This window comes from Festucalex cinctus, chromosome 8, assembly GCF_051991245.1.
Source record: "Festucalex cinctus isolate MCC-2025b chromosome 8, RoL_Fcin_1.0, whole genome shotgun sequence".
In the NCBI taxonomy this organism is placed as follows: Eukaryota; Metazoa; Chordata; class Actinopteri; order Syngnathiformes; family Syngnathidae; genus Festucalex; species Festucalex cinctus.
Window position 1 is genome coordinate 11,957,245 of NC_135418.1, and position 24,217 is coordinate 11,981,461.

At 38.3% G+C, this 24,217-nt stretch overlaps 1 protein-coding gene across 2 annotated transcripts in view; it reads left to right on the forward strand.

Annotated features, from left to right (window-relative positions):
* Window positions 1–24,217, forward strand: part of fgd5a (FYVE, RhoGEF and PH domain containing 5a) — a 36,204-nt gene that overhangs the window by 5,226 nt on the left and 6,761 nt on the right. For both annotated transcript variants that reach the window (XM_077530211.1, XM_077530210.1), the window contains exons 3-12: window positions 7,384–7,498; window positions 8,018–8,076; window positions 9,101–9,131; window positions 13,458–13,609; window positions 13,680–13,836; window positions 18,230–18,320; window positions 19,042–19,092; window positions 19,234–19,292; window positions 20,542–20,613; window positions 20,705–20,773. In XM_077530211.1, the coding sequence (XP_077386337.1) occupies window positions 7,384–7,498; window positions 8,018–8,076; window positions 9,101–9,131; window positions 13,458–13,609; window positions 13,680–13,836; window positions 18,230–18,320; window positions 19,042–19,092; window positions 19,234–19,292; window positions 20,542–20,613; window positions 20,705–20,773 (856 nt within the window). The remainder of the gene's footprint in view (window positions 1–7,383; window positions 7,499–8,017; window positions 8,077–9,100; window positions 9,132–13,457; window positions 13,610–13,679; window positions 13,837–18,229; window positions 18,321–19,041; window positions 19,093–19,233; window positions 19,293–20,541; window positions 20,614–20,704; window positions 20,774–24,217) is intronic.

Here is a 24,217-nt window from a genome sequence, read left to right on the forward strand (position 1 = left end):
CTCATGAGGAAGCTTTCTAATGTTTCATAGATTTAGAGGTCAGTTGGAGTGCATCTGCCTCCTGTGAAGGTTTGAAATGATAGAACATATAAAAGCAATAGCTCACCGTGCAGAGATTATTCACATTAGATAGACATTATTAGCTGCAATTAAAGCAATTAAAAGTAAGTGGGAGGGAAGTGTGTGTGTTTTGGTATTAGCAGTAGAAGAGCATATTTCACATAAGAAATGAGAGGAAAAGAAAAGGTGCATGTACCAATACATAGGGCAGAGGCGCGAGAAAACAAAGAGAATAGTGGAGTAAATGAAGAGGCAGCCAAAACCAGCGAAAGGAGAGAAAACAGTTGAGCTGTAATTGCTCTCCTGTACCTGACAGTTATGGTTAAGTTTAGAAGTGCTTTTATTAAAGTAGCACTCTCACGGGTGCCTCTCGTTCATTGGACCCTCGGGGGACCGCGTGCTTTACTGCAGTGTGTGATGGAGTGAGGAATCACCGTGGTCAGGCAGTGCCAAATTACCTCAGCCTGACCAGCAGTTTCACTTGCTATGAGGCCACAATCTTTCCCATTCCTAATTAAATAGTAGTGCTTGATGACCTGTGGGTGGTCAAAAACGCGGTCCATTACTGAGCACTCTCCAAAAGACTTCAGGATAATACTGGAGTAGATAACCATCGCAATTTTTATGTCCTGAACGCCCTTTCTCTATCAAGTTTTTTTTATTCTGTAGTGAATGTTATCTTGACTACTCTTTATATCGATTTGAGACTGTGGAGATAAATTTGCAGTGTAAAGAAATATGCTTCCTCGACAATGGGGAAGATTAATAACCCATTCATTTGGTAATTGTTTTTAATTTAGGCACAGATTGAAACATTTGGATTTTTACGGTGCATTTGTTGCCCAGTGTGAGTCCATGTGTTTCCCTTAATGCTATACATTGGACTCTGTGTTTGTCATCATATATTTATTAAATTTAAGAAATCACACACAGTTGAACCACTTTACTAAAGGAAGGTGTACTATATACAGATTAATACTTCTTATTGGGAAATATAAGAAGTTCACAATCAGATTGTTGAAGAAATGCAAAGATGCTGTTGCAGGAACGATAACTACATCGACTCATGATGTTTATCAGCATGGCTACAATCAAGAGATGGGAGAATTATAGTCATTAATTTCCTTCATCGTACAGAGGAACTTAATAATACTGCCTGAGAGAGGTGTGCCTTAGTAGTGGATGCGCGGATATATATAGGCCACAGCTGGTGGCACCCAGCGCACCCAATTAACCGTTGATTGCAAAACGCGATTAATCCAAACTCAATTCCTTATAAAATAGTAAAACTTCTCTAAAGTATCTGAATTATTTAAAAACTCATTAAGCCAATCCCTTCTCGGTGTATTGTTCCAGGCATCAAGATTGTGGTTACTTCTGCCAAATTGAGTACACAACACCATTTATTCAAATGTACTTTAAACTTATGAATACCATCATTTGTTACGTTCTTGTTTTTCGCATAGATTCACTCTTTTTCTCTCGGTGATGTTATCGATGCGGCCCATTGTGAGCTGGAGAGCTCATCACACTCACTATAATGCAAAGAGCCAATCGGTCCTGTCCCTTCCACTTCACCGCATTTCCCCTGGAGAGCCTTGTGTTGCCAGAGCCGCTCTTTAGTGTGTCTAGAGGGGCTGGTTAATGTTTATTTGAGTGCGAGTGCACACCATCCATTTTTGAACGTACATCCTCTGCGGGTATATTGTACTCTAAACTTTAATCTCAACATAAGCATGCTTCCAGGCTGGCCATCTTACAATGGCAGTGATGGATTGGGAACACAGCCACTATGGTCAATGTGTTTGTAGACTCACAGAGGAAAAATAAAAGATTTCAGTGGTGAGAATAACTAAATGGTCTCACAGCATTGCAGACGAAGCAAAACTTGCAAAGGCGGTGAAGTATTTCATAGTGGTGCACGGATCGATCCAAATATCAACATTATCGATACCAAGACAACATCGATATCGGATCGATATTGGCACTAAAATATCGATCTAGTAGTTTAGTTTTAGTTTGGCTCTTTTATGCACTGCTGCGGTTTGGTCAAACGATCGAGTGCCATCACGCAATTTAGCATCTCATCTTTGGAGTAGATTGCATGAACACATACAATATTGTATTTGAAAAATAATTTGTTTTGCATATTGTTTTATGTTTTATATTTGTTGTTGTATGATAATCTTTAACATTTATTTATATAGATTGAAAAAGAAGTGATGAAGGCATCATTTTTAGTTATTTTTTGCATTTGTAGTTTCTGAACGGGATATGATGAAGTATTTGTTTAACTATCTTTTCCTATGATCACTTTGTGCACTTTGTTTAAGAAAGTTAAAAAAAAAACCATTCTATTATGTTTGGAATGTTTCTGGAATAGAAAACATTGATAAAGTATTTTCTATTTATCAAAACTTTGTCTTAATTTTGTCCTTTAAAACACTTAAAGGCTGGAATTTGATTGTAAATAAGCAATCCAATGATACAGCGACCTTAATTTAAATAAATAATTTTATAACAATTTTCAAAAAGTATCGATATCGGTATCGGTGATACTGGTGCTGTATTTACTTGGTATTTGACACTCCACTATTTCCAGTGTAGTTCCAAAGCAGTTGAACAACAAATCTACATGTTGTATTATAACATTGCAGTGACTTTATCAGGTTAATGAAACAGTCTTTCTGATGTACGAAACTCACTAATGTTGCAACCCAATGCGAGCCAATTCTGCAAGTGTGTGTGTTGAGTTTGCATGTGCTTTGTCAAACATGGCACCCTTGCTGAGAACGCACTCTTCTTTAGCCAATTAGCGGTGTGGCAACAAATGAGCAGTAAACAACATTTTGGCAAAGAAAGTGCAGGATATACGATTGTATGCAACTTTGCGACCATTCGTTGTCCCCAGATGTCACTTTTAGTCATTTCCACTTAACAAAGCAAATGTGTAGTTGCGCCGTTATACTGTTATGCACAGTTAATTTCGTAATGGAATTATCTGTGTAGCACAAATCTTTTTTTTTCTGTGCAGATTCCTGCTAGGGCCGTCACGGCCTGTGCTATATTATGGGATGAAGGAGTTCCCTTCTGTGTATTGTTGTACTGGGTGGTGGCTCTGTGGTGAGGTGGTGGACTGGGTGTGACGCTGGCTCACCAGGCAGGCCCTGTGCCAGGCATTCTTAGGTCATTGCCAGGTCATCCCCGGGGAGGAAATGTCCAACCTTAAAGGCTGTTTACAGGAAATGCAGGACAAGGGTCAGACTGTGGCAGGAGACTTGACTGGAGATAGCGTGAACGTGTAGAAGAAGAATGTCACCACGGTTTGCAGACTCCGAGGTGTCTTCTCAATCATGCTCGGTTTGATTTTTTTTTTTTTTTTTTTTTTTTTTTAAGTCTTTCAGGAATTCTTGTTCGACACACACACAATTGATCTTTACCACATTAAGTGCAGTTCTTACAACCTTTTCCCCGCCATGTTGCAGGTAGTCTGAGAGAAGTGAGACCTGTGTTATGAGAACATCATGCGATATCACATTAGAAGCACAAGCGCCACAGGCAACACATAACCGTTACAAAAAGCAGCAAGCAATTTAAAACTAAAGCATTCAGTTCTCACAATTCCCCCATCAGTATTGCGTTTGTTGTTTATAGTGGCAGGGGAAACTATTCTCTTGTACCTACTTTCTGTAATAGTGCCATTAGAAGTGAAAAAAAGCCTTTGTGATTGCACCTAATATATATTTTAATTCAACTGAATTACATATTGCGGGCATCATCGAATGAACTAATTTAAATATAGGTTCTCTGTTTAGAAAAGCATTTTCTACACTAAATTTGATGCAGTAGATTTATTTTGTTGTTGTGTAAAAGGCAATCAAGTAACATAATGTTTCTATAATCCTCATATTAAGGGGATTTCTATATTGTAATATACAGGCTATGTATTGGTTTGTGGGGAAATGGGCTGGTTGCCTATAGAAATCATTAAAACTTCTGAAAGATGTTTGAATATATTTTTATTGTTTAACCTGTTTTCATTTGTCTTTTTTTTTTTTGTTCAATGGATAAAGTACATGCTTCCCAATAGCATTTCCTCCTCCAGTCTATAAGCATTATCTCAGTTTATTTTGTTTACGACTGAAGATGCAGAAACTTGGCAAAGAGGTTCTATTATATATTTGAATTAATTCCATCAGAAGCCAAGAAAACCCTGGAGACCAAATTGTTTTGCCTTCATTTAGGGCCACCATGAGTAATAGCCCACCTAATGGAGTGTGTGTCTGTGTGTGTGCGTGGAATAATAGATTGAAATGTACTCTCAAGTACACAATATTGTGTGACATCCACAGTGGAGCTTTAAAAGACAGCAGGTTCTATTCATTATGAGGCCACAAAATTGTAATAAGATGAGCCAAGTTCATTGGACGATCCCCTCTCATGTGGTTTACGTTATTATTAAGAAGAGCTCTCAGTATGATGCAGTGTAGTTTAATACCTCTGCAATCACAATAATTAAACATATTGTTAATTCATACTGCCCTGACAAAAAAAAAAAATAGAAGCAGGGGTACATTATTATGTTGTGAATGCTTATCCAGTATGTAATAATTTGGTAGTGTTGAACCCCTTTTATTGGTGCTTTTAGATCATCATCCTTGTTAGGGGAATATGGAAACACACTAAGTGGGTGTTAATGGTTAGGAGAATTTTAAGAATGACCCCAGGAAGCATTAAAGGGATTAGAAGAGAACTGACCTATAGTGTGATCCCGTCGCGCCTTTCTCCACTACACTGAAGGATTATCAGTGGACAGACACAACTGTCATGGATAAAAGGGTGAATTGGGAAGAGGATTATAATGTGCACTGTGCTGCATATGAGAAATGGAAACGCGCAGGCACTTTCCATCCTTTATTCCACTTATCCTCACTAGGGTCGCAGGTGTGCTGAAGCCTATTCCCAGCTGATTTAAGGTGAGAGGTGGATTTACACTCTGGAGTAGTCACCAGCCAATGGCAGAGCATATGTAGGCAAACAACCATTCATACTCACATGGGACTTGGAGCAGCTGTTTCTGTTGAGGGCCGCAAACAGATTAATGAAAACATTGAAGGGCCGCTTTGAAATTCTTTAAATTTCATTTATTGAACACACTGAAATAAATCAGACTAGCAAGCAAATTAGAAACAGTATGGTTCATATTTTCTAGTTATTTTGACAGAGTTCTGTAACTAGTTAAGGATTTAAAGACTTGGGGTGTCATCAGCCTTGTATCCCATTTGACTCGATCCATCCTTGCGCTGAATAGCGACCAAATCCCAATCTCCAAATTCAGAATGCAAAAACTGCAAATTGTAATAAGTTGAAGAGTTTTAAAACAGTTACTCGAGGATCTTTAATGTTCATTAATCTAACCTTGACATAGAGCATAAAGTGGAATAAACAATTAGTGGTTCTTTTTGTGGCGTTAGACGCAAGATATTTGCGGACGCCAATGGCAGCTCATTCAACGGAGGTCCCGCGACGCTGTTACTAAATTTGGATGTCGATTGTATGCAGTAACACGAAGGAGCAGTTGCTCTCCGCTGCCCCGACTTCCATGCTGATAAACAGAATACAGAGGATTATGAATGCATTTAGCACAATATTCACTACCGGACATACTCAACTAGTGATGTGCTTCTCGGGTCGAATCCCTGAAGCGTGTGCCGAGTAATGTAGATGAGTGGTTCATGAACGGCGATTCAATGCGTGTGTCGATGACGTACGTGATGACGTTTGAAGCCCCGCGAAGCGGGTGTACCACGTGACTGATTCAGGAAATGATTCGCTAGGTTTGAGTGTAGTTCGAAATAAAAGCGGCAAAGAAAAGCTATGGATTCCCCTTCACTTTTTGTGTTTTCGGGTCCCTTACTGCGGTACTTCTTTGCATTTTGCATTCGATTTGACCGACGACGACGAGCTTCTTTTTTTGCGATGGAGTTCAAGGAACCAGCAAGAAAGAGAAGAAAATATCCCCAGAGTTGAAAATCCCCTTCAGTACTGGGAATCACAGAAATATGCGCTTCCAAGTTTATACAAACTTGCTGTCTCATATCTATGCACCCCTGCTTCATCAGTACCATGTGAAAGAGTTTTTTCCAAAGCAGGTGAAATTCTATGCACAAAAAGAAACCGCCTGAGTCCAAAAACTTTGGAAAAAATATTGTTTTTAAATAAAAATGAATATAAGCACTTTATTTTACCTCATTTTTTCACATTTTCACTTGTTGCATAAGCACAAACATAGACAAAGTAACACAGAACAATTCATGTTAAAACACTCTTCAAATATATATTCTTTTGTATTTCGAGCATGATTTGCACCCCAACATTTTATTGCATGCACCAAGCATGTTATACATTTTCTGTCCACATGATGGCGTAGTCGAGGAAATGAATCATCTTGAAGCCCCTACGTGTGTGTGAATCATTTCACTGGAGGGCTTCATTGCTTTACGGGGCTTCATTTTGCCATCACTATACTCAACATACTCGCAAATATGTTCGAACATACTCGCAAATATGTTCGAAAATACTCGCAAATATGTATGAACGTACGCGCAAATATGTTCAAACATACTTGTAGGCTACATGCTACAAAGTTAGCATACCTTCCCATAATGCCACGGGGTATTATTTGCGCATGCGCGAGTGGAAAAAAAATGACAAACTTAAATCATGCACGTCATACATAATAAATCATAAAAGTTACGAATAAACACTGTTTTTTGTTTACTTAATTTTCTAATGAATTGGTAATGTGGCCCAAATGACTAAAAAAATGGGGTCTTGCTTTCACTCGCGCATGCGCACATAATACCCTGTGGCATTATGGGAAGGTATACTAACTTTGTAGCATGTAGCCTACATGTACGTTCGAACATATTTGCGAGTATGTTCGAACGTATTTGTGAGTATGTTCGAACATAATCACAAATACGTTCGAACTTCGAACATACCCGCAAATATGTTCGAACGTACATGTAGGCTACATGCTACAAAGTTAGCATACCTTCCCATAATGCCACAGGGTATTATTTACGCATGCGCGAGTGAAAACAAGACCCCATTTTTTAGGCATTTTATTTGCGAGTATATTCGAACGTATTTGCGACTATGTTCAAACAATGTTCGAACATACTCGCCAGCTAAAAATGTTTACTCCGCATTGGCAGCTCTATGCTTCCGTAGGAAACCACTCAAGCCACTCAAGCAAAAACAACTCACTGGATTCCCTCTGATTTGATGTTGCACTTCGGTTCTCTCCTTGTCATGCAGTGCCTACACGGAACCTTTCCCGCTGAGCTCAGCCTCTGCCGGGTCAGCTGAGGAGGACCATGGACGCACCTCAGAAGAGGAAGAAGGAGCTGCTGAGCAAAGCTACGATCGACAAGTGAGTTATGGGACATACAAACAAATTATACCACAGTTTAATTTGCCTGGTTAACACTCTCGGTTGCAGCCAGGCTATCATTGTACACGACAGTGGAAAAAAACTGCTACAAGAACTAATTATATTTAATTGAAATGTGTTTGAATCTGAGTGAAATTGTTTGGGAAGTGCCCCTCTCAACTCAGACAGAGTACAGTAGCCTTGCCAGTAAACCCCTAAATGGTTTGAATGTGAAGTGTTGAGGCCTTTTGATTAGACTCTATATCATTGCTGTCACTGCGCACACACACACTCATACATAATGCATCAGTATGTAAAAGTGCCATCTTTGAGAGGGCCCTCATGTCAATGCTGCACTTTAATGAAATAATCAGTCTCATTCTGACAGCAAAATCACACTTTTTTTTTTTTTATCAGTCCCCTTGGTTGCTGTATAGCAGCTGCTGTTAATGCTTGAGAGCAATAAGCACCCTTTTGAACATTAGCTGTGGTCATTTATCTGTCGCTGCTTTCACCCAGACTGATGGCCGATCCCGAGCGTTCTATGTCGCCAAGGAGCTCGTCGATTCGGAAAGACTGTGAGTATCGCCATGGCGTAATATCACACCCGAGCGTATGCATCCTGAAGGTGCTGTAATGTCACCCACGTGTAAGCTAATCCATCAGGCTGCGTGCAGAGCAACCATCTCATCCTCACCCTGCTTTCTACCTAACTAATTCTCTAATGCGGGTTTGCCATCATGCATAATGTATATAGGTCTTGTAGATAGGTGCAGATGCTATGGCTTTATTCTATATATTGTATTATTGTCTTTTCAGTGGATCCTAATACTCCCATTTTACCTCCACATTTTTACACTACACTTTTAAAGCTGCACACCAGGCTCATGCTGATCAGACCAATATTTTTTTCAAATCATAATCACTCGTCCTTTTTCATAGTAGTGCCATCACACAACCAAGTTCGACTTGAGAAGGAATGAGAACCCTTCCCAAAAAACAGGCAATTTTCAGAGCTCAAACACGGTTCAGTTATCGTGGAATTTAAAGTAAGAGCATGAATGGTTAAATGTTGGAAATAATAGCGTTTACACAACAATGTCTTTGGGACATGTGAACCATAACTTTAATTTGATCAAAAATATTGTGATTCTGAAATAATGGAGTTTTTCAGAAAAAAATACAAGGGTAAGGTAGAAATCACGAACTGAAGTATTGATGTGTCAGTGATTAAATGTCATTGCCCCAATTTTCTCTCACATTATTCTTATACTGTTGACAACACTATGGTAGCATATTTGATTATTATGGTTCACTTTGAATCACAATAATTTTGAATAATAACTTTGATTTTTAAATACAATTATTATAAAATAATTAAATACATAAATATAATATATAATACTAAATACATAAAATAATTCATACAATTATAAAAAAAAAAATATTTACTATATTTTCTTAATAATAACTGAATCATTTCACTTGAATACTTTACCTTTCATCTATATATTTCATATATATTTGCTTGGCAGCAACCTTTCTCTACATTGACATCAGTTGTTATTCCTTGTTTCATTTTGTCTTTTCCGTCTTTTTCAGACATGTCAGTGCCCTCAAGTACCTTCAAGAGGTAAAAACTTGTGTGTTCTCCTATTCCACTTTCTTGAAAACCCCCTGAATAGCATTTTATCATGCAAGTGTACTCCCTAGCCTCTGTTTGCGTCTCCTCCTCCCCCTGCTGTAAAGCTCTGCTGAAGTTTATCAATGTTGTTGCAGTCCGGTCTACTTCCTGGTCTTGACAAAGTTAACATGTTGTGCTCTGGTGTGGTCAGTTGTAAAGTGATGCAGTGTGTTTACAGGCGCCTAGTGATATACTTGTAGCTGTACTGACCTGATAGACTATAGTAGATAATAATACTTATGGCACCAATAGTGTAATTTGTGGATAATTGGCCAAGGCACTTTGTAATATGTACCGTAGTTTTCAAACTGCTGGATCACTCCTCCCCTCCTCGCATCTCTGCCCAAGCTCACCAATGTGCATACACGGCGGCACGCCAAGGTGGCTACATTACTAGGGTGACTTATCCATGATGGAGAATTGCCAAAAACGAAATGTTACCGGTTACATTTTGTTGATGTTATTGTTGTTGGGGGTCTTTTGGGGGTCGGGAGATACAGTCAATTAAAAACATAAGGTGAACATACCTGATGAGATTGGTTCCAATGGTTGCAAATATATGCAGCTGTTCAACTGTATCCCTTGCTATTCTTTTTAACTTTTGTTGCTGACTGGAATGAAATAAGAGGGATGCATTTTCAAAATATCATTTGAATGATACTGTACTGGCCATCAGGAATCCTTAACAGCTGTTCCATTCCAGGCCAAAATTGTCATGTTTGAGGGTGTAGAAAAATTTGGGATGGGGAATAACGTGGTTCGCCACAAGCCTACTTAAGTAATTTACTCTGATACATCCCAATATTTTTTATCCATATATTGAGTGCATTTCATGCATTTCAATGCACAATCAATTCCCAAAAATTGACAAACTCTTAACAGTTCATTAAATCATGACTAAACCTTATGGAAGGGCGGCACGGTAGTCGAGTGGTTAGCACGTCCGCTTCCCAGTTCTGAGGTCTCCGGTTCGAGTCCAGGCTTGGACCTTCCTGGGTGGAGTTTGCATGTTCTCCCCGTGCCCGCGTGGGTCTTCTCCGGGTACTCCGGTCTCCTCCCACATTCCAAAGACATGCATGGCAGGTTAATTGGGCGCCCCGAATTGTCCCTAGGTGTGCGTGTGAGTGTGGATGGTTGTTCGTCTCTGTGTGCCCTGCGATTGGTTGGCAACCAGTCCAGGGTGTCCCCTGCCTACTGCCCAGAGCCAGCTGAGATAGGCGCCAGCAGCCCCCGCGACCCTTGTGAGGAATAAGTGGTCAAGAAAATGGATGGATGGATGGATAAACCTTATGGAAGCCAGCAATTAACTTTTAGCCACCCGATGATGATGAGCGCTTCTTTTACAGTTTTACAAAGTGAACACAGTATACATTTTTATCATGGTTTGTGTTTTTTTAGTTCTTTTTTTAATTCAATGCTTACCAAGGGACTTCAAGTTGATCTGAAGTGAGTAGGGTGCGCATGCATCACAGCCAGCTGCTGTCCTGTCGAGTGCAATTGTAATGCTCCCGCGCCAAGCTGTGAGTGTGGGCATGTAAACAATTACTTCAGTGAATTAATTTTGACCAAAAGAGGAGATTACTAGTACAAGAAAACAATCAAATCATCAAATCAAATCATATCATCAAAACTGTATGTGAACTGCAAAAAATGACTACCAGTAAACATCTGACAGTTTGAACTCAAAGGAAGTCATCAGTCAGCCTGTACCTTTTAACCTTGAACAAGGTTACCTTAAATCACTTTTACATGACCCTGTACAATGATTTATCAAAGTAAGTCTGCTGTGATGATGAAAACTGACATGTAATTTGTTGACGTTCAACTTTAAATAATACAAATATTATACAAGGGACCTCACTAATGACAAGGCTGTAGGATGCTGATAGAAACAGCTTTTACTTTATTCAAAATTCTGAATATTTTCACATATTCGCATAGTGACAGAAAGATCTCCTGAGGTTACCATATATTGAGTGTTGTTACTACAAGAGATAGACTGAAGTTTTTTTGTTGTTGTTGTTGTTGTTTTCAGAGCCAATGTCGATTATTAGTAGTCAAGGAGGCCGATAACCAATTTTTGGAGCCGATATTCACTTTTCATTAAAAGGGAAAATATATTTCAAAACTAAAACAAAAAAACCCTCAAACTCTTTGTTGAAAATTTTTAAGCATATGTTTTTTGACCATGTGAGGTTTAATCAACCTAGAACATTTAATAAACAACATATATAAGAAACAAGACAAGATATTTATATTATTTTTGCTCGCGAGTAGAACGGACAGAGGCGTGCACGGATTACAGCTTCCTACCCATCCTGGTCCACTTTGACGGTTCTCCTCTTTTTTTTTTTTCTTTTTTTTTGTATTGGGTATTCACTAGTTACAAAGCGGTTGCTTGCTCTAAAGGGGAGGGGGAAAACACACAGCAGCAACCTCCAAGTATACAGACGTGTTTTTCTTCTGCGCTGTTTCAACAGTTCATTCGCAAAGTGTTTCAGCCGCTATCTTGAGATAAGGCCCAATTCCTGCACTGCACAGTAGGAGCATCCCACGAAGCTTTGCTCTCTTCACAGACAACTCCAACTTACATGATTCAAAACAAGGTCCGACTGCTGAATAAACGCTTTACATAAATGCTTTGCAATACTATAAGAGCTAATATGGGATAACTTATGTACATTATTCTAATGCCAACATTTAAGATTTGAAAAATATTGGAGTTTTTTTTTTTCTTTTCCAATCCTAGACTTTGTTGTTTAAAAATTCTAGTAAAAGGTTCAGTGACCTCCAAGGGTCAGTAGCATGTATTAAAAAGTGACATAAACATTTAAACAAGTGCTATTTAAATAGTTCACCAAACTTAACAGTTTTAAATTGATATATTGACCTTAAGATTCTCCAGAAAGACCGATGCCGATATTTGTCAAAATGCTGAATATCAGTGCCAATAATCATCCTGACCGATAATCTGGCTATCCCTAGTTACTACACTTACAAGAGGAAACTGAAGCCCCACTTAAGCGTTAGTTGCCTGTAACATTAAGTCTTGTATTTTTTTCTTTCTAAATATGCTTTTAAAGTGGTTGGATACCAACAAGTGTAGTGTGTAAAATGGAGTCATTTAGCTTGGAAGCACTACAGTGGCTCAACATGCTTGTTTTTGGGGGGAGCTTGAGACTTATATGAGCTATTGTTCCATTGTCTGATAAGGAATAACAAGAGCACAAAGAATTTCCAGGGCCTGTCTCCGCAAAGGAAGGGAGGCTGTGCTCCTCTTTTAAAGGACTTTTCGCACAACAGCTACAACATATGGTCTTATTATTTTGTTTTTATTTGTAATCTGTGACCTGCGGACAAATATGGCAACCAGGCAATGACTAGCTCATTTTACCTCTTGACCTGCCTTACGTGATGAAAATGGGGATAGTGTATGTGTGAGTGCGTGTATGTAACCTAGGAGACCGAGTTTGCTGGAGCTTTTTGAGTATGAAGTTTATCTTGTCTCCGGCAGATGTGAGTTATGAATGCTAACGCGAATGAGATCAATTGTGCAAGCGCCAAGAGTCAGCACATTATCTCACAGCCAACTTTTATTTGGTTTATGTCTGACTTTACACAAAACTACAATTGATAGGCTCTAGAAGTCAATCGCTCACGCAAAGACTATTGCTGAACAGATGATGGTTGAGAATTAAGAGTGTAATGCCTTTAATTTTGGACCTCTTTTGTATGTTGTCTATAACGTGTCAGTTATTTATACAAAAGTTAGCAATACTTGTTTCTTCACTTGGATTCCCAATAAATCATGCTCTTTTTTTCCACTGAGAATCTGAATGTACAGTAGACTGTACTGTCCTATCAGTGCAAAACTATACTGTGACACCAAGACCATTATGCAACAACACCTGGTGGTATGTCTTCTACAGACAGTTCCTCATTTCCTGAATGCCTGGACAGAGGCCAAAGTGAAGGCAGGGCAGCAGGAAGGATGTTTAGGAAGACCCATTTTCTTTTCCTTCTCTACGCTTATTCTTCAGCATTCACTGGCCATAACATTATGTACCATAGAACAGTTGACTGTAAATGCAGATTTTAGGACAAGTAGGCTTTTTATTTATACCTATTATTTTAAATTTAACATTTTCAAGGTGTATCTAATAATTTGAAAAGTGGCTACACTTCTTTTCTCAGGCTCTCCCCCTTTCTTCTGCACATCCTTCCACCCTTTTCAAGTAATCTCTTTCTAATGAACTTCTTTTTTGTCTTATGAAGGACTTCAGACCAGCAGTGGCCGAGGCCGTGGCCGAGGATGGGAGTCCGCTTCTGGACGATCAGAGGCTGGAGGAGATATTGGGTGTTCTTCCTCAGGTCTTAACACTCCACAGCAACATCCTCACTGAGTTGGAGGAGCGCATTGATCACTGGTACGCAGCAGCATAAACACTAAATACTCAATATTTTATGGAGATTGTAATGTTTTTTTTCATGTTTTAGGGAGGAAGGCCAGAGAGTGGTGGATGTGATCTTGTCACATCGTGAGGACTTCAGGTTGTTTGACACCTTCATCTCTGAGTATGATCGCAGCATGTCTTTGCTGGAGGAGAGCTGCAAGGTTAATCCAGACTTTGCCAGCACTGTCAAGAAATTTGAGGTAAAATCTAAAAAATGTTGTGAATGAAATCATGAAGTCACATTTTGTTGCTCTTTGAGTCGATGATTATTTGTCTATGTAACACTCTTGTTATTTAAAATGCTGTACTTCATCCATTTTATGCCACAAATCCTGTTTTGAGTTACGGTGAGCTTCATCCTATTCCATTTTATCCCAGTTACACCCTGTACTGGTCACCAGTCAACCACATATGACACATCAAATAGACAAACAACCATTCGGTGACAGTTAAAAAGGCAATGTGGAGTCTTCAGTTAACCTGAAATGCATGTGCAGGTTTTTGTTAACATGCAAACTCCACACAGAACAATCAGAGCCAATACTCCAACCCAGAACTTTGAATTGTGAGCCAGATGTTCAAAACACTTTACTGTGCTTGTTAAAGTTCATTTGTAATTTACATATTTGTAAAATAAGACACCTTACTGACTTGATCCGTCTGTTTGCTATCTTGCTTTGCATTCATCTGACAGACTTGACCTTAAATTTCTTTCTCTCCTCTCTATGGGACTGACATTTCCTCTGTCTCGCTCACAATTCCTATATGTAGTCAGCAATACTATTTTTTCTCCGTTATCTATCTCTTTATTTTTAAAGACACGCACAATAAAGGTTTAGATAAAGCGAGTAATCAGTTTGTCACTATTTTACAGCCCATTTTATTTTATATATTTTCCTGATTCACTTCTTCAGCACATTTAGAAAGTCAATGTGCACCCTGGCGTCAATGGAAACATTGACAGCATTTAATAAAAAGACAGGATATTAAGATAGCGAGAAAAGATAACCACATGCATCAGATTCTCATTTCCATGCAGCTGCGCGCTGGTCCGCAGAATACATTCACTGTTTAGAATGAGCGAACTGCATTCAGCCGTTCGCATTACTACCTCCACGTACTTTGATTTACTGGATGTTTGTTGACAAAGTGCTTCCAAGGTTTTCTACTTGTAGTTTGGGTAAGAAAGTGGACAATGCGCCAACTGTTTTCACTCATGAATATTTAACAGCAGCTGCCCCTTCCTAAAAAAAAAAAAAAAAATGTACCTCATTGATGCTAGCTAGACGATCTAATCTCCATAAAAGGAAGTGTGAAATGAACACTTGACGATTTGAAAAATATGGTAGGCACTGATCCTTGGAATCTTGCAGCATGTTTTCAGCACCTGGTCTATGTCATCCGAGAACTTGTCTCTTGATAACCTCCATAAAAGTTGGGCCTAATGGGCCTTTTCATTTTTGCTTCATGAAGTTGAGTTACACTAATTGGCACCTGCAGTAAATGAAGTGATCCTCAGAGAAAGGTGAATGCATGAAAAGATATTGTCTTATCAAAGGACGGTTTATTTTTATCGGAGCGAGAAATGATGTGTTGGGAAAAGGAGGCTTAGGTATGTTTTATAGTGCACTTGCCACCACATATGCACACTACATATATAGTGTTAATTTCCTCAACGAAAATTAAACAACAATAATTTTGTCACCGAACTCAAATTAGACTACACTAGACTAAATCCCACATTATTAAACAATAACTGTCAAAACAATCGGTATGCATTTTTGTCCACTAATGAAGAAAAGGTGAAAATTTACTTCACTTGATAAAAACTGAAATAAAATATATGGACATCTTAGTTCATGAACAAAAACGAGACGAAAATTGTATGATTTAGTACAATCTTGTCTCACCTGAACTATCACTGTGACACTGTCATGTGACACACCCACTTTCAAATCTGCAGCTAGCGAGTGCAAAATGCACAAACACATGGGACAGACGGGAGGTGGATTCACGGTGAAAGGTTAAAAAAAAACAACAACAAAAACGTCATAACGTAACATTAATCCAGTGGCTATAATGTTCCAACAATAATGTTAATCCAACTGCTAACTAATGCTGGCTAATTTACTAGCTCTTTGCATGGAGCCATAGTAGCCACTTGTTGATATACTGTAATTGTGTCACATTGTTTTTCATCAAAAAGAAGATTTTTTTTTTTTATGTGAAATAGTTTTAGTTTCCACATAATCTGCTGACAAAAAAAAAAAAAAAAACACTTCTTAAATGATTGTCCTGATTAGACTAAAACGTTGACAGTTTTTGTTGACTAAAGGTAAATAAATAAAATGATGTTTTCTGGACTAAAATGGACTAAAATAAAGACTAAAATACTAGATTTATAGTCGACTAAAAACGGACTAAATAAAAACAGGATGAGGTTGACTAACTATTATAAAAACTAACAAGCATCATTGCAACTGTACAAAAAGTGAGACTAAATTCAAAAATGGCAGATAAAATTAACGCTAACTGCTTATTGCATTTCCTTTCACTGTATGTAAACTATGGGATATTTATTTATTTATTTATTTATTTTGCGTCTATCCTCCCGTGCTGTGGAGCCAGTTTGTTTTGTGTAAGAAAGTGATGGATGCTGTGTTGTGTCAGAACCGTCTTGGGACTAGCGTGGAGAGTGTGACCCTTCCGTAATGAGTGAGAAGGAGCACCGAGGGAGAGCAAGGAGGGTCACTGGATTCACTGGACCTACCACAGACATTCAATTATCAATTTGTTGAATATTGTCATTTTCATCCATCGCGACGTTTGTCACATTTAAAAATGTTAATTATTGCACCACTTTTGATCTACTTAGCAAACTCTCAACGTTTATGTTGTTCTTTGTTGCAAGGCAAAGACCAGAAATAGAAGTGTGGGTAATTTCATTGTGGATGTGGTGACAGTGATGAAGTAGCCCGAGACCCTGATCAGATCAGAGTTAGCCCTTACAGGATTAAAGCCTCCCTTCCACAGCTTGCTCCTTGTTTGCCACACCATCTATAAACATTGGCCACCGCGGGCCCACGCAATTGTAATGGATTTCGTGAAGCTGCTTTTATGAATCTATTTTTAGATGACACCAATGAGTGCACCAAGTTTGTGCAAAGCCCGCCTGTTTTGACACGTGCACGAAGGTCAAGGTGGCGAGAGAGAGCCTTGCAGCAGGTGGAGTGAATCCCTTGCTAGTCAATGTAGCTGGGCAATGAGGCGGATAGAAAGTAATTAGAGGCGCAGACTCCTTTACAACTCCCCAATTAGATCAGTTTTGTGTGCGCAGACAGCAAATCAGCTGGCCGTGAAAGAGGCTGAAAGGTGTGCTTGTTTGCGCGGGTGTCTGCGTGTCTGCATCGCAGCGTGAAGCGTCTCTCTTCTTCTTCTCCGGCTCGCCAGCCCAAACAAGCCAAACGCTAATTATCATCTCTGGCACGCATCAGCGAATCACTTCCTCTGAAGAAGTGTCAATTGGAAGACAATTTACATGCAACACTTGAGGAGAGCAGATGCTTCGTGGAAAGTGGGTTAACCATTCCGTTTTCTGATTCCCAATCGGAAGTTTTTTACTCCCAGTGTAGTGGTCAGGAAACAAGGAGGAGAAAAGAGCAAAGATAGAAAACGAGACTTCTTTTTTCTTTTTAGACAAAAGAATCATGCTTATGTGTGTGCGTGTGCATATGCGATTCTACCCTTTAGGGTGTAAATAACCTGTCAGAGACTATTAGACTGATTGATTTTCCAATACTTCCTCAACGGTGTGCTTTTTCTGCACCCTTTCTCCTGCAAATGACTCATCAGAGAAAAAGAATGGGATCCCCCCAGGTTTTTGTCTCCTGGAAAGATGTGAAGGTCACCTTGGGCAACACAATTGCCTCGGTTACTTTTGACCTTGCCTTGCTGGAAAGGTTAACCTTCATGCTTTTGTAGGTGGAAAGGCAAGAGTTATATTTTATTTTATGTTTTTTCAAAAATGCATAAAACTCATAGGCCACTTTAATCTTTGTTGTGTTTACCTTTTTTGACAACAGGCCTTTGTCACAAAAGTAAACAGTAAATACATTTTAGCTATGATAATAATTGGATTCCATTCTTGTATCAGAGAGGTAGGTTCCTAATTTTGCTTTACTGTATTAGAAGCGCACATAAAATACTGTATTTGCCACTTTATGTAAAGGTTTTGGCATGTTTAGTCTCCTGTTTAGGCTCTTTATTTTATGGTGGTATTATAATAAACAAATAAACTGAACTAGACTTGATTTATTGTGCTAATTTCAGTCCCTTGAGGGTATTTGTTATGGTACATGACACACGGAAGTAGACTACGCAAACGCAAGAGAGATGTAACAGTGATGTGGTTTTTTAACAGAGTTGAGACGGGGGGTTCGCAACTGTCATATTTTTGTATTGTTATATTTTCCCTAAAAGGCTGCTTGATGTTCTTTGTTAGCGGTATAAGTTAAGAACGGCAATCAATAATATACTAAGGATTGTTTTTTTTTGTCCTTTTTTTTTTTTTTTTTTTTTTTTTTTTTTTGGCAGAGGAAAAGTCCAGAGGATGCTGAAGTCCCATTGAAACATCAGCTGCTGCAGGTCATAGTGAGAGTACTGCAATATCGCATGCTTCTTACAGGTAACGCACAAACATATTCACTCACAGAAATATTTCAAGCTTAATTTAAGATTTATGTATTATTATTATATTTTTTACATAACAAATTCCTATTTAAATCATTTTAACACAACCCTACCAAATAAAACTTAAACGATACATATTCATTAGTCTAAAAAAATCTATTTATTTGAAATGCATAATCCTCGGGTTTATGTATTGATAAACTATAATTACAGTACTTTTTTTTTTTATTTTACATTTCTGGATGTGTGCCTTCAGTTTCATCCACAAAACATAAACTAAAAAAAAAAAATAGACCACATAAAAGCACTTAGCAGTACATTTATCGTGTATAGTTAACCTGTTTATTATTCAATTCAAACAATATACGTAATATTTTAAATAAATACTCTCATTATTATTAATTTAGAGTAATTATACTTTAGTAATACTAAATACATAAACCTGAGGATTATGCATTTCAAATAAATAAGCCTTATAAGGTTAATGAATATGTATCATATAAGGTTTATTTGGTAGGATTGTGTTAAAATTATGTAAAAATAAAAAAATAAAAAAGTAAATGGGAATTTGTCTTGTAAAAAATCTTAAATTAGGCGTGAAATATTCTGTGAGTGTAGCAACAAGCTTATAGTTTATAACAGAGGTTTCAAGGAGATGCACTATTCATAGATCATAATTGTTATGTCGTGGACTTTCTGTTTGACTACATCCACAGATTACCTCAACAACCTCTCACCTGATTCGAAAGAATATGAGGACACACAAGGTAAACTTGTTGTAGTAAGGCAAACTTATGCATGATGCTGTTTCTCAAGATGTCACTCACAAGGCTTACTTTTTGAGATGCATCTTAAATGAATTCACATCTCTGTTTTTTTATTTTTTTTTTATTCTGTTTGTGTCGCAGCTGCCTTGGTGATTGTGTCAGAGGTGGCGGACCAGGCCAATGATAATCTGAAACAGGGGGTAAGATCAATTTGAATGCAACAGATGTGTTGATTAAAGAAACCTATTGAACCCCATACCACCCTAAAGTCAGTAGTTGTACTTGTGAGAGAAGAAATCTCAAATCTTAAAGGCACGGTCTTCCGTTTTCACTCAGGAAAATGCACTATAAAAATACAGGATTTATACACACAAACTCCTTCTCAATTTACACCTGTGGGCTTCCGTTAATGTGTGGTGGTGATTTTTTTCCTGTCCCACTGTTGACAAAACAACCACAAAATGGCAAAATACAGGCTGGGGGAGTGGGGGTGGGGGTTTAGGAAAAAAATCACCACCACACATTAACAGAAGCCCAGAGGTGTAAACTGGGAAGGAGTTTGTGTGTATAAATCCTGTATTTTTATAGTGCATTTTCCTGAGTGAAAACGGAAGACTGTGCCTTTAAGAGAGTCAAGTTTGTTTGTTTGGTTGTTTGGGTTGTTTTTTTTTGTTTGTTTTTAAAGCAAAAGGTCATAACCTTACCACACATTATTTTTAAGAAACACCAGTCAGAGTATACAGTGTTCCCTCACTTTTCACTCTATCCTTCCTTCACTTCCCCGCATAAAATTACAACTTCTCCTCATGATATATAGTTTTTGTTTCTTTTCAGTGTGGACACAGTCCTTAACTTTTCACAAAAAAATGAAACATATGTGAAGAATCATTTATTAGATTCAAGTACCGTATCAAATTTTGCAGTATGTGTTTGTTTTGAGTCATTGAAAAAGTAATATTTTTATTATTTCTTTTTTAATTTTTATTTATTAATAAGCAAGGAGAGTAAAGACCTCTAGGGTTCTCCTGTGCCAAGAAGAAGTTGCTTTCTCCATGTTGAGCTCATGCAAAGGTCCCAGGTGTATCTTTACAAAGGAGAGCTTTGTTAAAATGGAAAAGATTTACAGCCTCCATCAGCAATGAGCTTTTTATAGAGATAATTCAAAATCCTCCCCCTGTTATGTCTCGCCAGCTTCTCACTGTCAAGATCACTGTGTTCCTCATGTTGGCTCGCCTCCTCTATTTATCATACTGCGCAGGGTGACAGACAGTGGAAACACAGACTCCCTCTATCTCTGTACCCCCTTTTCCGTCTCCCCTATCACATCCCTTTCCACCACTCTCTTTCATTCACAAACAAACAAACAAACAAAGAAACACGAGCAGTTTCATTCTATTGCTCGTCCTTGGATAGTCACACACCATCTCTATGCTCACTCCAATATCCCAGGAGAACTTGCTGCGCATGGTCCACATCGAATACAGCCTGAAAGGCAAGCGGGACCTCCTGAAGGCGGGCAGGGTGAGCACAACCCAGCTGCACCAGAACCCAAAAGCAGCTTGTTTTCGAAAGTCTTGTGTGCCTAATGTGTTGATAATAATTCTGTTGGCAGATGTTTGTCAAAGAGGGAACGCTCATGAAGGTGTCGAGGAAAAGCAGACAACCCAGACATCTTTTTCTGGTAACTCTTCTTTGACTTTATCACATGAAAAGATCTCAAATCTTTTGTTTAACTTTTGCGTATGCTACCCTGCAATTACCTGAATAAAAAGATTCATTATCTTAGATCTTTGCTAAACCTTAGCAGAAAGCTAGTCCCCGCCTGGTTTTAGCACGCTAATTAACACCTCATCTCAATTGTGTAAAGGGAAAATTTGTAGTTTTATAGCAAGAGCTACAGTGTGTGCGTGACTACTTCCTGACAGCGTGCAATGCATCTTTGGTTGTCGGTTGCTTGGCAACTACACATAGAAGCTTTTAACAAGATGCAGTGTGATAATTAGTGAGATTTAGTGGCGCTGTGATCAGGCCAAGCAAGGCTGGCTGTTTTCCTCACTTCTGATTCAAGTTATTCTTATTGTTGTGCGAAATGAGGTTAACATAACAACATAAATATTGAACAGATCTTTTTAAAGTTGGCATTATTTCATCAATCTCTTTGGCAAAATGCAAGTTGTGTCCAACTTACACTATTCATGATGACATTAAGTTTAGGAACGCCCACTTTGATTTTTATTGCTTGTGTAGTTATCTTTTGGTTGAAAATGACATAAGAAAGTGGCAAACAAATAATGTAAGATGAAGGTGAAGCCAGATTAATGATAAATATTGGCCATTTTTATGATTACTTTTAATATTTTGTATGTTTTTTTGTTTTTTGTTTTGTTTTATTCCTGGCAATTTTGTGGAAGTACAATCTTGTCTAAATGTCTATAATAAACTACAACATTCTGATCAACTATAATTTAGGACACTTGGATGTGCCTCTTTTGAGAAAAAGTATGAATATGTTTGAATATTTTCAAAATAATAATAAAAAAAAAAAGTTAAAAATTAAAAGGAGAAAAAAAAATCATGTCTGGCCAAAGGCTACCAGTTCTACCTTTATTTATTTATTTATTTATTTATATTTATTTTTTTAAATACTCATAAAGTAAAGACATAAAGAGTCGGAATAATTTGGGACCTGTTTTAACTGCATATGTTATCTTATGTCGATATTTCTCAGTGCCCTAAATTTCAACAAAGACCACATTCCCATCCACAACTTTAGGTACTTTTGCACTGTCTAATCATTGGATCCCTAAATTAAATATCCATCATTCAAAAAGATCCTAATGCTCATTTTAACTGTCGATGTCAGGTGTTTCTAATCTTTCACCCACCTTTAAAGTAGAACCAATATAACTACAACATAATTTTGCTGTTCAACAGTGTCAAGGGCTTTTAAAGGATAAAGCCAGTGCAGGGTGATTCATGAAAATAAATAAATAAATAAATGAATAGAAAGCTAATCTTGTGCCATTGTGGGCGTGAACACAATTCGATTCACAGCCAATCGAAGCTGCACTTCTCATTTCCATGAGAAGTGCGCTAATAGTCCTTGACATGGCGACGGAGGACTGATTTGCTTGAGTGAATGTGACATGGAAAGTATACTGTACTCACATATTCATATAAACGCACACTTTATGTTTATATGGATCTGCAAGTGGACACAGGATGAAAAGTTGACCAGGGAGATCACAGATTTGTAGGTCATACGTATCTGTGTATGAAAGGTATTATGTTGTCATTTTGTGACCTTGAAAAAGAGCATCTGCTTTAGGTAATGCCAAGTTGAGCTCCAAAAAAAAATGGGCAACTGTGGGGCGTAGGTTAGTCTGCAACCATGAAAGGGCGCCTGGCCAAAGTTGTAAAATCACCAGTGGGCACCCCACCCACCTGCAAGGGCCTCCCTCTCCACTCTCCTCCCCTCTCAGGACTTGTTTTCCAGGGCCCCGCTTCCTTACAGGATGTTTGGTGTGGGTCACTGGATGCCGGCTTCCTGTGTATTGGGAGGGGACTGACAGCAAAGTGAAGGCCAGACAGCCTGGAGAATGCAGGGAGGGGAAGGTTGAAGAGTTTGAAGGGGTGTGGGGCGTTAGACAAAAACATCACATGAAACAGAGGAGCTCACTCTATTGTTTCATATGTAATTAGGTCTGTTTAATGCCAAGATGCGCATAAGAACAACTGTTTACTATTTACCTCAGACCAGGTTACCCTAATGTCATTGCAGCATTGTGAGACTGTGTAGTCATATTTCATGGACATACGACTTCATCCATCAGCCACACCTGCTGAATCAAGATAACTGCTGACTATTATGGAAAGTTTTATGGGCCGAAACCTCTCAATCTGGGTTGTCAAACTCATTTTTGCCATGGATCACATTGTAGTTATGTTTTCCCTCAGAGCACTGCTATGATGTGAAACAATATAAATATATCATTTAGAACTGTCAATATCAATCGAGTAATCGATTATCAAATTAATCGACAACCATTTTAATAATCCAGTAATCATTTGGAGCCATTTTTTTTTTAATTTAAATTTTCCAAATACTATGATTTCAGCATTTCAATCGTTAATTGTACACTGATTTCTGTAGTGCTTGATGAGAGGAGAATGATTATCTTCTGTGTTTAATCAAAATAAAACATTTGTAAATATCTGTTTTTACTTTGGAAAACAATGACCAAATCAGTAACTTAGTACAACATCAATCCACCTTTTTTTAATCACTATATGTACAAAGTCCAACATAACACAAATCACTGTCAAACAATTTAATGCAAAATTAAAATGAATCCGATTCGTTGATTAATCGATTGAATAGTCGATAGATTAATCGATTATAAAAATATTCAATAGTGACAGCACTAATGTCATTGCCTCATGAATCATTACACAATAGATAAGTCATAGGTTAAAGGAAATAATACCTCCGGTGCATCTAGCAATTTGATGACTAAAAATAGACTAATCTTTAGACCTGCTAAAAGCAGGTCTAAATTGTGGCACAGGTAGTGTAACACATTTTATACATCATCCCCCAAATGTCCTCTTCATGACGGCTAACTTTATCATCCAGAAGTGGAGCGCTTTCTGCAGGTCCTTATAAATGTACTTTTATTGACATTCCCGCAAGTCTGTTCAGCTTTTATCATGTGGACCGAGCATGCAGCTCTCCTGTGTTGAATTTATAGACTGAGAGGCACTGCTTCTATTGGCCGGGAAAGTAGGCAGCTGTGTTCACTCCCACAACGGTGAAAATGCATATTTTTAACTGTGTGCATCTAGAAAAACAGCACCCATGCGCTCAGTTAAACCATGCTTTGAGCTAGACTTGGCAAATGGGGCCGAAGTCGGCGTACTTGATTTCCCTTAGCACACATATAAAATTGCGTTTTGCTTGCGTTTTGACATCTGTACTAAAAATCAACAGGGAATGGATTTAAAGAGTCTCCCAGAGGTAAACAAGGTGAAAGATCAATGAGACAGCGCTGGTCGATTGGGAGTTTGGAGGCTTTTTTTTTTTTTTTCAACTGAATGAGCAGCTAAGGTGGCGAAAGCGGCACCG